General features: G+C 40.2%; 1 protein-coding gene across 1 annotated transcript; it reads left to right on the top strand.

Annotated features, from left to right (window-relative positions):
• The first annotated feature begins 150 nt into the window (after positions 1 to 150).
• On the top strand, positions 151 to 10535 carry ANKRD54 (ankyrin repeat domain 54). The gene is made up of 8 exons (XM_032221708.1): positions 151 to 498; positions 2547 to 2594; positions 3782 to 3880; positions 5433 to 5504; positions 6213 to 6260; positions 6350 to 6474; positions 8028 to 8135; positions 8643 to 10535. The coding sequence occupies exons 1-8, from the start codon at positions 156 to 158 to the stop codon at positions 8715 to 8717; spliced, it is 918 nt and encodes a 305-aa protein (XP_032077599.1). The 5' UTR covers positions 151 to 155; the 3' UTR covers positions 8718 to 10535.
• The last annotated feature ends 7413 nt before the right edge of the window (positions 10536 to 17948 follow it).

Here is a 17948-nt window from a genome sequence, read left to right as displayed (position 1 = left end):
GACCGAATCCTCACCTTTAAGGAAAGGATGACGGAAACTCTTTTGGCCGTGGGTGGGGGGAGTACGCTCCCTTCCCGTCATTCTTAGCCCGTCGCTTACGGCGCCTGACCGTTCCTATTGGCTGCTACTTACCTTGTTCCCGTCCTTTCGTTTCCATGGTTACGCGAATTTCCCCGCCTCCCGTCAGCGAGCTTGGGCTTTCTGGGCCCGCACTTCACGCGAAGGCTCGGAGAAGCGGGGCGCGGGGGAGGGAGGGGGCGGGAGGGATGGAAGGCGGTAGCCCCGGCGAAGCCGGCCCGGCCGACGCCGCCAACTTGTTTTCCCTGGCGGGTCTTGGCGTCGCCTTGCGGACCATCCCGGAGACCCCGGATCCGGCTGCTTTGGGCTACTTGCAATTGCCGTGGCAGAGGGAGCCCCGCGTGTGCAAGATCATCAGCCGCCGCCGCAGGGACGCCCGGCTACACCGCAAGGGGGACCCTCTAGGCAAGGAGATTCACGGTGAGGGGCTGGCTGAGGGGCTAGGCGGGAGAGGGGCGGGTGTGCGTGTGCTCTGTTTTTACGGAGTGACCGAAAGGCCGTCCGTCTGTCCTCTCCTTACCGGACCCTAAGCTCGGAGGAACCGCCTGGCTGAATTGTCTAGGAGCGTAACAGTAAAAGAGTTGGAAGGGTCCTTGGAGGTCATCTAGTCCAACCTCCTGCTCACACAGGAAACCTATACTAGGGGTTCGAACTGCCGAACTTGCCACAGTGGGTCTGGGGCTTTGTCAGGAATTTGGAGCTTTTACATGCTTTACTGTATTGGGAAGGCAAAGGCAGTGGGATTTTGCTGTCAAATGCAAGTAGTCCTTGACTTATAACAGTTTGTTTAGTGACCGCTCAAAGTTACAAAAGTTACCCTTTAAGAAGTGACTTATGACCCCTTTTCACACGCCCATTCCAGCATCCCCGTGGTTACGTGATCAAAATTCAGATGATTGGCAAGTGGTTCATATTTATGACGGTTTCAGTATCCTGGGGTCATGTAATCAGCTTTTGCAATCTTCTGACAAGCTGAATCAATGGGGAGACCAGATTCAATTAACAGTCATGCTACTAACTTAACAACTGCAGTGATTCACTTACAAGAAAGGTCACTTAAATGTCCCACTTGGCATAAATTTTGGACTCAATGGTGGTTGTAAGTTGAGGACTACCTGTAGATACGGATAAGGGACTAAACACTCAAGCAAACACGCTTAGGCGTGGACACATAATTGTTCCCATGATAATCCAAGGCAGACTTCCCCAACCTGATCGATTCCAGTTGGTGTTCATAATAATTGTCCAACAACCTTCCCTGTTTGCCAAGATGAAGGACAGGACTTTTCATAATAGCTCCTATGTTTTGGAGCAGACTGCTCCTGGCTGGATGCTTGGCTTATTTCAACAAGCCAAACCTCTCGCAAGAATTAATTGTATTATTATGGATGGTATGATTTGTTTTAATTGAGGTCTTATGAACCGTGTTGTTTTTCTCTTGTTCTGTGCCACCCAGAGCATGTTTGATTGGATTGCCTACAAATATTATGGATAAATAGTACTGGCTGTATAAAGGAATTATCATTCATGCATGTAAGGCACTGATCCAGATTGTGGTTGATCTTAAAATTGTGGGTGGGCGGGAGAGAAAAATGAAATACAAGCATGGCTTAATGATGTACATTTGAAGTAATTTTGCCAGTCAGACCTGAAATCACCAGAATTCCTGATTTTATATTAAAATAATGAATGTAGTTTAAATTGTGAATAAAATGAGGTAGCTTGTGTTATGCTATAAATTAAGGATTAACATATTTGTGATGAGTAAATGTGATCAAAGCAATCTATTAATTGCAACTTACTGCCAGGAAAATTTATAATGTATTGAAGCCTGATAAGTTTGTTTTGTTTTGTTCTGTTCTGTTTTATAAATAGATAAGTAGCAGCAGAAATGTGGACACAGTTTGCTCACTTCTCAGAGTACATTTTTGAGGAGGAGCAAATTGTGAAAACTTGGTAGATTGGTGCTCCTCTCTTTTCGGATACAAAAGGATCATTAATTCTTGAAAGATCTTTTCAGTCAAAATCATACCAAAGCCCTCAAATTACAAGAAAAGAGAAATCAAAATTATTGGGCTCTGCCCATCCAGGAACATTGTTGAAAGACTTCCTGTGGCCAACTAGCCTGTGCCCTATGTGTAAAAGATTACCAACCCTTTTTGCCAAAGGAAGGAGAAGGTCTGCTTTGCTGCTGTTTGCACATCTAAAATGAATTTTAAGAGGTAAAAAAAATCCTACAAAAAGCCATGATATCCGAATAATTATGAGTCTACTAGCTAGAGGTCACATCACAGTTCCCTAGATATAAAACATTGCATTGCTGCCTTTTCCCAGTAGAAGATCACCCTTGAGAGAAGGAATGGATTGTGCATAGTAAACATAGTTAACCAAACCTGATGTGGTTATGTTTGTTTTGTTTTTTATAAAATTAAATTGAGAAGGAAATAACGCTCTCTCTTTTTCCACAGCTTTAAAAAGATTGAGAGAAGCTGCTAATTCAAATGATTTGGAAACAGGTAACATTGCATCAGTCAGAATTTGATCTATAGCACCATGTATTTTCCTTCTCTGATTGAGAAATATGGGTCTTAAACAATGACAGACTGTAAACAGGAACAGATTCTTTGAGGTGAGAATGTTCAATATACAGTGTTAGATTCCTAAGAATTACATTGGAATGTAGGTTTTTACAAAAAGTATATTAGTAGCTTGGAGGAACCTTAGGAATTCCTGAAATGGGTCTGTTAACAAAATGTTAGTTCCGCCCCCCCCCCCCCCCATTTCTATCCAGGTATTATCTTCTTTCATCTCCTAGTTTCAATTAAGTCTTTCCTAACCAGTTCTGTCTTATTGTAAGATGCATATACTAGTGGAGGCTTGTAAGTAATCCTCTCAAAAAATAGTTTATGGAAATTTTGGCTAGAAGAAATACAGAGGGTTAGATTTCAGTGCTTTGCTAGCTAACCCTCCACCTTCACTCTCGTGACTTCCCTAATTTCTAATATCTAATTTCTTGCCATGCAGTTCCTGATTCCCAATCAGAATTACATGATGAGTACATTTACTAGAAGTTACATTGCAGGAATATGAACTTTTTCTGTCTTTATCTCTGTTTAACCTATATTAAATATCCTCCTCCACCTAAACTTTAGCTAAAATCAGAAGAAGTTTAGATTTAAATTTGTCTGAAGAGTGCAGTGAGATAGTGGAACAGTTGGTACCGTGCCTTTTTTTGAATTGAATAAGGAAGCAACATTTAAATAAAAGTGTAGTTCTGAGAGAAACTATGTCCTAACTAACTGATGTCCAAATATAAATTAAAATTTGCATTTAATGTTTTCATTAAAAGAAATATAAATTTACATTGATTGTAACAATTACTATGTACAGTTTCTTTTTTTTTTTTAATGCTTTATTCTGCTATTTCACTTTGAGCTTGAAAGGATGCTTATTTATGCTGATGCTGTTTTACTTACTGATGCTGAATTGCTTGGCAAGTATGGATATTGAAAATATCTGAATGAATTTGGGCATGTCTCTTATTTGTTTCTTCTAAAATAAACTTTCAGCATTAAGTATTGTTTCTTGAAAGTTTTGCAACAATGTATATTGCATTTTAAGCCAGGATGCTGATGGTGACTTTTAGCCAATTAAATCTTCAGGTTATTAATGCTTCCTTTTCTTTCTTATTTGCTGGCATCAGTAATGCAACTTCTGGAAGATGGGGCAGACCCCTGTGCTGCTGATGACAAAGGTCGAACGGCCCTGCACTTTGCTTCTTGTAATGGAAATGATCGCATTGGTAAGCCAATTAAAAAAAAGTGGGGGTTGGACTCTTACTTTAGATGCCACTTCACAGGGAGGTATTGATTATTTTCAAAAGCATTATTATTTGTAAATTTCAGCAGGGCAGTTCACTGTCCTTGCAGGTAGAAGAAAACTGGCCAGAAGTAATGGATATAGATCAGTGTTTCTTAATCTTAGGAAAGTTAAGATGTGTAGACTTCAACTCCCAAAATTCCCCAGCCAGCTATGCTGGATGAAGAATTCTGGGAATTGAAGTCAATGCATCATAAATTTACTAAGGTTGAGAAACACTACAAGATAGAATGAAGTTAGAAGTGGAGATGCCATTATGAAGTATACTTCCTAAAACCATGTTTCACAAACTGGGCAACTTTAAGGTGGGCGGATTTCAATTCCCAGAATTCCCCAGCCAGCAAAACCGAGTTTAAGATGGGTGGCTCGCTGGGGAATTCTGGGAATTGAAGTCCATCCATTTTAAACTTGCCCAGGTTGAGAAATTCTGTTCTAAAATGCAATATTGCAGAGATTGCCTGATGTCCAGAATAATTCTGAGAGATGCTGTGGTTTTATAAACAAGCTTTTGGTGTGTTCCTTGAAAAGTTTGGTTAAAAAAATAAGAATAGGGAAAAAAACCCAAGAACATAGGTTGCACCTGCAAATTAGGAATGACACCAGCATCCTTAATTAAAACTTTTCTATTGCCTTCTGGGTTGAATGGGATTTGGTTATTGGATAGAGGACAGACTCAGTTAAGCTAATATCAGCTCACTTTGGTCATTTTTGGTTACCAAGAGTTGAGCAAAGTCTAAGATGGTGTCTAGTTTCAAAAATGGGCAGTTTGAGATGTGAGGGTCCATTACTCAACTTTACATTCTTTCCAAAGTGCCTGGAAGCCAATGAGTAATATTATGTGATATTATTCAATAAGTTGTACTTAAACTTTATTGGCCTATTTTTAGAGTCAGTGTGATTAAGAAGGAGTTGAGAGAGGTAATATTCTCACTGGTAAATTATCTATATTGGGGGAGGGGGCGCATGAGCAGTGATGCTTGTGTTGCAAAATGGCAGGTACTACTATGCAAGAAAAGCCTTAGCCCTTTTTATGGGTATACATTGCATGCAATGCAGGTTAAAGGAGAGTTGACCTTTGATCTCCTGATCATGTCTATCATCTTGAAGCCAGTGGCCCTTCCATTACTTTTGAACAGCCCCCAAATGTGGCAGATTATTTTGCTGGCAATTTTGGATAGTGTGAACTTAAGACGATGGGGCCCAGAGTTCCATTCATTAGTGCTTCATATGCAAGCTTGACTGTTTCAAGGGACATAAAAGCATCTTATTACAGAGATTACAGAGGCCTGTTCCATTAAAGTACTTAGGAAAAGAGATTGATATTGGTGAGATGCAGCTTAGACCGATTGCTTTCTGTCTCTAAGAGTTGCTATGAAAGAATGAATTCTGTAAACTATTTGACCCTGGGCTAATATTTGGGATATTTCTATATGATTTTCAAACTGAACTTGAGAGACTCTTTCTTTGCATTTTAGTGCAGTTGCTTTTAGACCATGGTGCTGATCCAAACCAGCGAGATGGATTGGGGAATACTCCCTTGCATTTGGGTAAGCATCATGTATCTGAATTGCCTTCTCTCTCTCTCTCTTTCCTGAAAGAAATCTGCTGAAACGAAATTTCCTTCAAGTTCAAGCAGCAATAGCCCGGGACACATGGAATGGAAAAAATTGTTCAGAGTAAACCAGGAAATTGCCCATTCAAATATCAGCTTAGCAGAGAGTGAACATATGCAAACTTTTGCCTTTGGAACTGGGCCCACATCTGCCATACAAATAGCATAATATTTATTTTTCAGGACTAGCTTAATGTTTACTGTGATAATTTCTATAAAGTATATCCTAGCATTTTTATTTTAAAAGAAATTACTTCTGGGTGTAAGCAGTTGCATATCTCGTATTTCAAAAAAATGGATTTCAATAATCTTATAGGGCCAGTACAGCTACATCTGCACCAAAGAACTTGTGATACTGTGTTTAATTTTTGTAGGTTCTATTTCTATAATATTCTTAACTTCTACTGCAGTATTTCTTATAGCACAGATAGGATTTGGTGAGATTGCATTGACTTCTTTAATGTCATGACATGAAGCTGAGATCAAATTTCTCAGTTTGCATTCTTTGTTAGTATACCATATAGATTTGCAAAAGGAGCTTTATTGTATAAATAAAATTGTGATTCAGATCAGATATAATGTATCCCCACTACTTTACTCCAAAACACTTCTTAGTTTTATGTTTTATATTCCCTCTCCGCAGCTGCCTGCACGAACCATGTTCCTGTCATCACCATGCTACTCCGCGGAGGTAACCTTACTTTTTGGCAACTCTAAAGCTGCCTGTTCTTCTGGTGCTCTTTCAACGTGTTTTTCTTACTCTGCATTTGCCTATTTCAGGAGCTCGAGTTGATGCCCTGGATCGAGCTGGAAGGACCCCTCTGCACTTGGCCAGGTCAAAGTTAAACATCCTGCAGGATGGCCTCTCACAGAGCTTGGAGGTTGTTCGCCTTGAAGTAAAGCAGGTACAGGAAGGTTATCCTGGATTTGAGGAGCTGCCAGGTGTTTTATATTTAGCAGTTGTGTCAGGGCTCCAAGGAAGATATTTTTGGACTGAGGAATGTATGTGGACATAAGAGTTTGGTGTCAGTGGATTCTGAGACAAAGGCAAAGGTGTGTAAACCTGATTCCCACGGTAGACTAGGAAAGAAAAAATACATTTGGCTTAGAGGACTTCTAAGATGCAATTGGCCATTCAGATTAGTTGGATATGGCAGAGGTCTTGATGAGTCTAAAAAATTTAATCTTTGAAAAGTTTTAGGTCAAGGAGTAATTATTAGGTATCTTTAGAAATCTTCTTGGAAGTACCATATGAACTTCCCCAGCAATTGTGAAAAAAGAAAATAGAGAAAGTAGAGGGTGGAAGATAGAAAAGTAAGGCTTGCTCTATTTTATCTGTGACTTGTTGCTGACACCTGGCCCTCTATAGCCAGGGTATTTTCTTCCACAGGCTTCAAAATGTTTTGGTGTGTGAAGGTTCCAAAGTATATATTGCTAGTAAGATCATGAAGTAACCATACTGAAGAGAGCCAACCTACTTTCAAAAAATGTATAATCTGCACGGTTTTTAAAATGCATATTACACTTACTTACCTTTTATTTTATTTTCCTTCTAGCTCTTTATAGCTATAGTATCTTTAGAATCATTTTACCAGAATGATACTTCATTTCTATTGTAATCCTTCTATCTACTGCTGGCCAAAATTATGGCAGTGTATTTAAGATGCTACATTCTGATATAAGCACACTAAGTGCATTTGTATAATAGTCACTGCAAAGTTTGGCCCTTCTGTTCACGTGGATCTGAAATATTATGATTTGGAAATGTTTGCTGTAGCAGTGTAGCTTTCTTTCTACTGTTGTCAGCATCCATACCTATAAAATAGAGATGAAGCCTGATCTAACAATAGATTTTTACATATATGCTTTACCTGCCAAAAATGGATAGAGTTTGATTGCAAAGTTGTGGTCACCATGTATAATATTTTTACCCATCCCATCCCTGCCTCCTGAATGTCCCCAATAAAACCATTGGTTAATCTTATTTTTAATCTCATATCTGTTGAAAGGGTGTTGGATTGCCTTGAGTTCATCATTGGTCATTTTTTGATGGTAATAGGATTAGTAGGTCAATATTTGTTTTAATGGTTTTTGTTGTTTGATTTTTGTTACGGTAATTTTTATATGGCTTTTTGTGTTTTAACTTTATTAGCTGTTGAAAGTCATATATGTGAAATGAGAGGCATTGTAAACTGAATAAATAATACTGTTGCCTTTTAAAAATAAAGTGCCTTGAGTCTCAGTAAAAAAAATAGTTTTATTCATTTACCGTTACATTTATATTTGGGTCTTATTTTTTTCTCCTGGGCAGATAATTTACAATTGTCTCTGTCCTTCCATTTTACTAAAAGTTTATAGTACTCTACAGATTTGCTTCAGAGGTGGGTTTTTAATTTAAAACTTTGGGTTTCTTTCATTGTTCGCTGCAAACTGCATATTCCCATGCTGTTCATTTTAGATCATCCAGATGTTGCGGGAATATCTTGACCGTCTTGGGCGGCATGAACAGAGGGAACAGTTGGATGACCTTTGCACCAGGCTACAGATGACTAGCACAAAAGAACAGGTGAGGGATAAAAGAACTTTTTGTACCAACCGAGCAGTTCTGCAACTTGAGAAACTGGGAGATCCAAAAACTATGTTTCATATCACTATGAAATACTTTTAGTTATTGGCAAAATACATATATTACTTGAATTTAGGATAAATAAATTCGGAATACATTGGTATTGTGGGAGTGTTTTATTTTAAAGATATTTTAATGTATTTTGTGGCTATTTCAATAAATGAGATAGCTATATTGTTTCATCCCTGGTGGAAATGAAAATTTTAACCCATTTTTCATTTTTTGGAGTGAATTACAGGTCCCATTTATTCATGGGAATAAATGACCCAATTTTGGTCCATTTGCTATTGCCGTTATAGGATGGTTTGCTGCTGCTGGATTTCAGCAGAATAATTGGGTTGAGGGACTTCAGCTGCTTCAAAAAAGGATTAAGCTGCAAACTGCCCATTTTTGTAGGATTTTGTTTCTTCAGGTCCTGTACCATCATCTCATGTGCTTCCCCCGCAGGTGGATGAAGTTACTGACCTCTTAGCCAGTTTCACCTCACTCAGCTTGCAGAAGCAGAAGATAGACCAGAGGTAACCGGCTTTAATATCATCCTCCCACACCAAAGGAGAAGCCCTGGAAGAAAAGATAGCTGGAGCTCCATTGCAGGACTGCAGCATTGTTGTTGCCAGCATTAAGCATACTTTTCCTGCTGCTTCTATGTTGAACGGTTTGAAACCATGAAACATCAGGGACTGCCTTCAATATCCTTTCTTTGGGCCAAGGATTTTTGCTGTGCTGCCTTCAAAGGCATCTTTATTATTCTTTGTTTTAAGAATCAGGAATTATCTTTCAGTTAATGAATTGTGGTGGAGCTTCCCCTCTTTAAGGACACCACCCTCAGGAAGTAGCATTGAAGTCCTACAAGTAGCATCTTCAGTCTGCTCTGAATATATTTGGAGAAATGGCAGCTATTAGCAATTGCTCTGCTTTTAATACCCAGTATTTATGCACACAATTAGTGAGCCTGTCTAGAAGATGGCAAACTTAATTTACAATAAATTAAAAAAAAAACAGGTTGGGAATATTTTAAATGGAGAAAAGTTTGAAGGTCTAGCAATGTTGCCTATGTCCATTGTGGGGGGGGGGAGGGGGGAGATTTTTCACATACATTTGTACACACATGCATACCTTAGATACATTCACATGGGCCAGGAATTTCCTTTATGCTGATTCTATTTCCTGAATTTTGAATAACAAAAAGGCTGGTGTAAGTAAGTCTACACTCTGCCCAAGCTTCTCTTGCTGATATTATATTAAAGGAGCAGAGCAAGAGTAGATAAAAGTCTTTGGCTGTCTCTTAGCCTGCTAGCACAAAATGACATTTGCAGGAGTTGGGTGATTCCTTTAGGGTCCTGCAATGAGTTGTTAGATTATCAGCTGAATATTCTTATTGTGCCCTTTCCTTGGGCCACTTCCCTTTTTATCTCTGGCTCATGGAATTACTTGTTCCAGAAAGGAGGGGGGAGGAGGAAAATAATGTGAAGTGCAAATGGTGACATGCTAGTTTATTTTCATATGCTGTTTTTCTTAATACAAAGGGCATAAATTTGGTTTACAGCTCATGCCAGATTCAGGTACTGTAGCAAATCATCTGCTTTAAATCAAAATATGTCCCACTGTGATAGTATGTAGATTGTACTCAAATCAAAATATGGTTAGCTATGTTGAATTAGCCACAGACCTTATCTAGGGTAATGTAGATGAGCAGAGAGAGAAGTGTTTTCCCCTGGTGCCTGTGAGTTCCTTGAACATGTAAGACTTTTTTTAATGATGCCGTTTTAATTGGCTCCGGCTGAGCAGGTTTTGGAAATTCTGCTTCTTTTAGGGGAAAGTACTTGCTTTTTCATTTTGATGTTCAAAATGAAAAAAACCCTTACTCTGAAGTTCAGACAATTTTCTACAACCATAAATTTGTTGAATAAGAGCTGGTTCAGAGGGGGAAAAAACCTTCAAAGCTGCTGTTATGTCCTAACAGGGTGTTTTGACTCTAACCAGCAGTAATTAAAAAGGAAGACGCTTGTAGCCATTCCAGCATCATCAAAATTCCAAGGTTGTTTTAATTCTTTGAGATTCATATCTTCTTATGACTTTATTTTCTGGTAAATATGTAATGTTTGTGGCAGAAGAGTTACTGGATGCATAACTTTAAAAGAGACACCATTCTTGGGTTTCCTGAATGCAGCAGCTTGATCAAGGAATCCCGAATTCTTTCCTAAAGAGGATGCTTTAGTTCTGAATTGGTTCAGACTTTGCTAGAACTGTCACTGTGAATACAATGAACTTTATTCTATTATACAAGGAGGGTGGGAAGCAATTTTATCTTTTCAATAAAACTCTGTTTTGCTGTCAGAATGAGTTTGGGATGTTTATTCTTTCCTGCCTTTAGGTTGTTTCCTTTCCTTTTTTTAATCTCAACCTACAGCCATCTCTTTACTAGAACTAACAGCAGTGAAATGAAATGTGACAGTGTCCTGTTACAGTGAGCCTAGAAGCTGTAATCTTAATGTAATTTCCCACCTTTAGCATGTGACTGAAACCCCATTAAGTTCTCTCTGACTCTTAATACACTGGGAATGAGAACATGTAAACAGTATTTGGAAAAGAGAGGAGTTGATGGGGGCAGAGAAAGTCTCTCAGAATTGCTTGTTAATTTGTTTGATCAGGTTGTAAATAGGAGAGGGCAACATATAAAAAGCTATTCTGATAATTTGGAGAAAATGATATTATATAAGATCCCCAAAAACATGGAGGAGAAGGAGGAATGATAAAGTACACTTCTCAACAGCACAGCGTAAACTATATGATATGAGTCATTGCCTTCAACAGTGGGATGCACATATAGAAGTGGGGCTTGTAATAATATATATATTGTTCTTTTTATACTATGACATGAATATTTCTTAAACATAATCAAACTTGCTGGAATACCTTACAGGGGTATGTGTAAGTAAAAGAAGCAATAATAGTATTTTTATACACTATAAGACTCCATTTTGTGGTTAAACACAATTTATTGGCATAATTTGTTCAGTTTACCCTATATGTTAAGCCATAAACCATGGCTCACAAACCACAATAATTGTGTTCATACATTATGCTAAACAAAGAGGAAACCATATTTTGACTTTTCATAATGTACAAATACATCTCATTTCATTCATTTCATTTCATTTATTATATTTATATGCTGCCCTTTTCCCCCGAAGGGGACTCAGGGCGGCTAACAAATCAAATCAGGGAAGGGGGGGTACAGACAAAAAATAAAAAATAAACGATACATAACAATACATAATTTAAAAACACACAACAGTCATACCATTCAAGACGGGGGCAACAACTCTTTAGCCCCAGGCCTGTCGGAACAGCCAGGTTTTAACGGCTTTGCGGAAGGCCTGGAGGGTGGTGAGGGTTCGAATCTCCATGGGGAGTTAGTTCCAAAGGGTCGGGGCAGCCACAGAGAAGGCTCTCCTCCGGGTAGTCGCCAGTCGACACTGGCCGACGGATGGAATTCGGAGGAGGCCCAATCTGTGGGATCTAATCGGTCTAGCGGAGGTGATTGGCAGCAGGCGGTCTCTCAAGTACCCAGGTCCAATACCATGAAGGGCTTTATAAGTGACGACTAGCGCCTTGAAGCGTATCCGGAGACCAATAGGCAGCCAGTGCAGCTCGCGGAGGATAGATGTTACGTGGGTGAACCGAGGTACGATCGCTCGCGCGGCTGCATTCTGGACAAGCTGAAGTCTCCAAATGCTCTTCAAGGGCTGCCCCATGTAGAGCACGTTGCAGTAGTCCAGTCTAGAGGTCACAAGGGCACGAGTGACTGTTGTGAGGGCCTCCCGGTTCAGGTAGGGACGCAACTGGTGCACCAGGCGAACCTGGGCAAATGCCCCCCTGGTCACAGCCGACAAGTGGTGTTCAAAAGTCAGCTGTGGGTCCAGGAGGACTCCCAAATTGCGAACCCTGTCTGAGGGGCGTACTGTTTGACCCCCCAGCCTGAGAGATGGAAAACTTGGCCAATTAGTAGGAGGGAAACACACCAGCCACTCGGTCTTATCCGGATTGAGAACAAGCTTGTTAACCCCCATCCAGTCCCTAACAGCCTCGAGGCACTGGCACATCACGTCAACTGCTTCATTGAGTTGGCACGGGGCGGACAGATACAGCTGTGTATCGTCCGCATACTGATGGTATTTTATCCCGTGCCATCGAATGATCTCACCCAGCGGCTTCATGTAGATGTTAAACAGGAGGGGGGACAGGACCGAACCCTGCGGCACCCCATAATTGAGGGGCCTAGGGGTCGATCTCTGCCCTCCGACCAACACCGACTGCGACCTGTCCGAGAGGTAAGAGGAGAACCACCGTAGGACAGTGCCTCCCACCCCCACCTTCCGCAGTCGTTGCAGAAGGATACCATGGTCGATGGTATCGAAGGCCACTGAGAGGTCAAGGAGCACTAGGACGGAGGCATAACCTCCATCCCTGGCTCTCCAGAGATCATTGATCAATGCGACCAAAGCAGTTTGGTCTGAATGTTTTCTGCTTATTATATACCTATCCCTATCTGAATATTTTGTAGATGAAATTTGGAGTAGAGTCTATCAAAGAAGCTCCATCTCAAGCTCTTTTGTAAGTGTGGGGAGCTGCTTAAAATATAGAAGGATTAGATTGAACTCACATATTGCATGACTGGTTCATACTAGATTAAGCAAACTACATGGCTTAATGTAATGTGAATCCCAATCTTACTTTAGTTCATTAGTTTGGAAATACCACAATTGTAATAAATTTGCTTCTGCATAGCTAAACTCTTCGGTAAACAGAAAGCTCTGCATAAAGGATTTGCCCCAAAGTCTGACTTTTGGGGTTCCTCCACTACATAAAAAAATGGCAAAAAAGAAAAATGTAAATTAGGCAAAGCCAATCCCTCCCCCATAAAATGTCTTCCAACTTTCCAAATGGATTTTTTTTTACCATCTCTTTTGCTGTTTTGGCATAACTGCCATTTTCTAATTTTTGTTTATCATGTTTTTGATTATTTTTTGGTTTATTGATTTCAAAATCAATCCAACCTACAGTATCATAGAAGAAGCAGGTGTTTCATTTCTAACAAAACTGCCACGGTGACTTTGTCCACAGTGACTTTTCCTACCTGGAGCCTGTAAGTGTTCTGGGTTGTTTCCACATCTGCCTCATAGCATTGCCAAGAGAATAATAGCCAGCCCAGTTTTTGTGTATGTTTTAAAATGGTTGATATCCTATGTAACAAACACCTGATCATCCAGAATAATCCAGAATAATCTGATCATCACTCCATTTAGTATTATGATTAACTGTTGGGGAGAGATGTAATTACCAGGTGATCAAAGACTGTCATGGAGGATAGGCAGTGGTGGTTTTTTTTACAATGCAATAATTGGGAGGTATAGTGGGAATATTTTTAACAGATTTTTATCACATACACACCTCTCTCTCTCTATACACACCTCTCTCTCTCTATGCTATTTTCCCCACAACAAGAAGGCTGGGTTCAGATAAAGTTGTTATTGTTATTAGCGTAAAAGTCACTTTGCCAGATTTCATGACTAAGGGAGACCTAGAAATTGCATTCTCCTGGTTTCCATAGCCCTACACCTTAACCACTACACCAAACTGGTTCTTCTTAAGATCTCCTCCCATTAAAGCATAACTTTTTCCAGAAACAGCAACACGTGCAGCTATAATTCTGGAACAAATAAAATGAGCTCCTTGGTTACTTACATATTTGAACAAAGCATCAGGCAATTGTTCCAGAATCTCTAAATATATCTTCATCCTTTTTTCCTGTTTCCATGTATCTATGTACATGTATCCATATTCATTATTATCAACCTCTAACTATGTGGGGGTTGGAGCGCTAGCAATTGTCCTAGGATCTCTGTTTATTGTGTAAATGGAAAATACTGGGTTATTTTCCTAGCCAAAAATGCCTCTAATATACATATCTTATATATATATATATATATATATATATATATATATGTATGTATGTATGTATGTATGTATGTATGTATGTATGTATGTATGTATGTATGTATATATCTTAAAGGGGTGTGTGTGTGTGTGTGTGTGTGTATATATATATATGATAGATAGATAGATAGATAGATAGATAGATAGATAGATAGATAGATAGATAGATAGAGATAGATAGATAGATAGATAGATAGATAGATAGATAGATAGATAGATAGATAGATAGATAGTTCGAATCCCAGTAAGGATATGGCTAGCTGATGAGAGCTAAATAGCTTGAAATAGACCTATACTAGTCTCCCTTTATTTATTTATCAGCACAAATGCAACACACACACACACACACACATATATGACACACCATCTACCAGAAAAAAACACACAACAACTGCAACTTAAGCACACAATCCCATCACCACCCTGCACAGATCAACTCTGTACTCAAGACTCTCATCTCCAGAACCAAACGCCTAGCCAACAAAGACCACCTGAAAACTGAATTACACACTCTCACAAACGATTAATCTCCAACGAATTCCAAAGAAAAACAATTACCAACCTAATCCAAAGGGAGACCCCCCCCCCCAAGAACCGAGACACAGAACAGGACAACGGCATTGCCCTCTTTCCTTACATCAAAGGCACCACAGATAAAATCGGCAAAATTCTCCACAAACACAATATCAAGACAGCCTTCAACACGGTTCCACCACAAATGCGCGAACGACAAAAGCGCGCCTGACTAAACCGCGGTGACAAAACCGCGCCAACGAATGAGCGCTGAAGCGCGCCGACAACAGCGCACCGACAGAAGCGCACTGTAACCCTAACCCTAAACCAAACCCTAAACCTAACCCTAAACCTCACCCTAAACCTAACCCTAAACGTAACCCTAAACCTAACCCTAAACCTAACCCTAAACCTTACCTTAACTTAAATCGCGCTTCTGTCGGCGCGGTTTTGTCGGCGCACTGTTGTCGGCGGACTTTTGACATCGCGGTTTTAGCGCCACGGTTTTGTCGGCGCGCTTTTGACGTTCGCGCATTTGTCGGGTCACGCTTCAACACTGACCAAAAAATAGCCAACATCTTAAAAAACCCAAAGACAAAGTCCAGTGAGAAAATCAAGGAGTCTATGAAATACCATGCAAAATCTGCCCTGCAATATACATAGGACAAACGAACAGGAGAATAAATGCATGCATCGCAGAACACAAGAACACAGTATGAAAAAAAGAAAAAACTTCCTCCCTTTTCCAGCACCTTAAAGCTACAGGATATGAAATTAATTTTGAAGGAACCAAATTAATCTCCAAAACTGTACACTTCAACAAGAGAATAATTATGGAAGCTATCAAAATAGAGAAACACCCCCACAACATGAATAAACGTGACAATACTTCCCACCTACCAGGCATCTGTAAACCAACCCTAGTCAACAAACAAGCCCCACCCACCACCCAGGCCATTACAACACAAAACAACAACGAACACACAGCCAGCACCGATCAGCACCAATCTACCAAACATGATACAACTACACAGCCAATCAATCCACTTATTGAAACAAAGCCAGCACTCCACATCCCCCCACCAAGATTTATAGAAAGACAGCAGCTCCGACCATGCTTTACTCACACAAACACGAAGCCGAAAACACCTGCCTGAAGATGACAAGTGAGACCTCGCCAAAACGTTGCCCAGACAATCTCAATCTTACATGGGAACAGACCTGAATACAACAAGACCAGCATACCTACACCCTTGAAAATCTATGAATGAATGAATGAATGAATGAATGAATGAATGAATGAATGAATGAATGAATGAATGAATGAATACATACATACATACATACATACATACATACATACATACACACACACACACACACACACACACACACACACACACACACACATACACATACCATTCCAGACAAATGGTGTCATACCTCTTCTTAAAAAGCTGCAGTGATGTAACACCCACAACTACTTCTGGAGGAAACCCCAAAGATACAAGTACAGATTAGGTAAAACGTGACACAAAACAGTAACACAGAGAGGGACCTTGGAATCCTAGTGGACAATCATTTAAATATGAGCCAGCAGTGTGTGGCAACAATTTAAAAAGCTAATACAATCCTTGGTTGTATAAACAGAGACACAGAATCAAAATCATATGAAGTATTAGCACCGCTTTCTAAAGCCTTAGGAAGGCGACACCTGGAATCCTGCATTCAGTTTTGGTCCCCACATTACAAAAAAGATTTTGAGACTTTGGAAAAAGTGCAAAGAAGAACAACTGAGATGATTAAACGCCTGGAGATTAAAACATATGAACAGTTGCAGGATTTGGGTTTGGCTGGTCTAGAGAAAGGAAGGGGAACATGATAGCAGTATTCCAGTATTTGTGAGATTGCCACAAAGAGGAGGGGGTCAACTTATTTTCCAAAGCATCAGAGGGCAGGACAAGAAACAATGGATGGAAACTAATCAAGGAGAGAAGCAACCTGGAATTAAGGAGAAATTTCTCAACTGAGGGCAATTAACCAGTGGAGCAGCTTGCCATCAGAAGTTGTGGGTGCCTCATCACTGGAGGTTTTTAAGAAGAGACTGAAAGTCACTTGTCTGAAATGGTATAAGTTCTCCTGCTAGAGCAGGAGGTTGGACTAGAAGACCTCCAAGGACCCTTCCATCTCTATTCTGATTAATTGCTCTTACTTACCAGAATTTTCTCCTTAGTTCTAGGTTGGATCTCTCCTTGATAAGTTTCCTTCTGTTTACTTATCCTGCGCTCAAGTGCTTTGGAGAATAGGTTGATTCTCTTTTCTTTGTGACAGCCCTTCAAACATTGGAAGACAGCTACCATTTAACCCCTAGTCCTTCTCTTTGCTAGATTGCATAACACAACTGACTTAAGTAGTCAACTGAAGAGCCATAAATGCATCATAGATTTAAAAATGCTAATATATACTTATGTATACATAATATGAGCAAGAGAGGCTTGTGATGCGTATAAAAAAGGTAAAGGTCCAATCACACGGTCATCCAGACTTTTTTTTTAACCATACCCCATGGACATCCCTAGAGTAGTTAGGGATGCATGTACAATTGTCCAGAGTCTGAGTAGTTGTACCTACAATTGGAAAGGATTAAAGCAATCATGGAAACCCAGTGGATTGAACAGAGACAGGTGAAGTTTATTTGTAAAATATATTAGCATTAAACCACTAGAAGAGGCACAAAAATCAAAACCAGAACAAGGAATATAGCAGCAGAGGCTCAAATAAAATTTGAAACTCAAGGCTCAAGGATCTGGACTGTGGGGTGCTTAGATCTGCCCCACATTTGCTGCCCTGGAAACAGCAAAGGACCGGCCCATGGTGCCTCTGCCAGCAAAAGCTCCATTTTCGCTGGCAGGGGGTTGCAGGAAGCCATCACAGCCAAAAATGGAGCTTGGGAGCCCAATTTCGCTGGCAGAGCGCTTGGGTCACTACAGGCCCCCCTGATACAAATGACGTCAAGCTGGACACATCCACCCTGGCCACAGCCACCCTTGCCCCTCCCTCCCAAGGTCAAACACAACCCTGGTGCAGCCCTCCATGTAATCGAGTTTGACGCCCCTGCTCTAACACATCTGAATGGCACCAGATCATGGAAAGTTTTCAGAGATTAAAGCATATCTGTCATTGACTGTGTATCTGAAAACTGATAGAAAAGAATTGTTATGGCTATCCATTCAACTGTTT

The sequence above is a fragment of the Thamnophis elegans genome, chromosome 7, assembly GCF_009769535.1.
Source record: "Thamnophis elegans isolate rThaEle1 chromosome 7, rThaEle1.pri, whole genome shotgun sequence".
Classification (NCBI taxonomy): Eukaryota; Metazoa; Chordata; class Lepidosauria; order Squamata; family Colubridae; genus Thamnophis; species Thamnophis elegans.
The sequence above is the reverse complement of the archived record's forward strand: the minus strand, read 5'-3'. Positions and strand labels throughout refer to the sequence as shown.

What these genes read in the sequence shown, in the direction of transcription:
- ANKRD54 (XM_032221708.1), top strand. Translation starts at nt 156, where the DNA reads ATGGTTACGCGAATTTCCCCGCCTCCCGTCAGCGAGCTTGGGCTTTCT. An exon ending in TAATGGAAATGATCGCATTG is followed by an intron (nt 3,881 to 5,432) that starts GTAAGCCAATTA and finishes TTTGCATTTTAG; the next exon opens with TGCAGTTGCTTTTAGACCAT. An exon ending in TGACTAGCACAAAAGAACAG is followed by an intron (nt 8,136 to 8,642) that starts GTGAGGGATAAA and finishes CTTCCCCCGCAG; the next exon opens with GTGGATGAAGTTACTGACCT.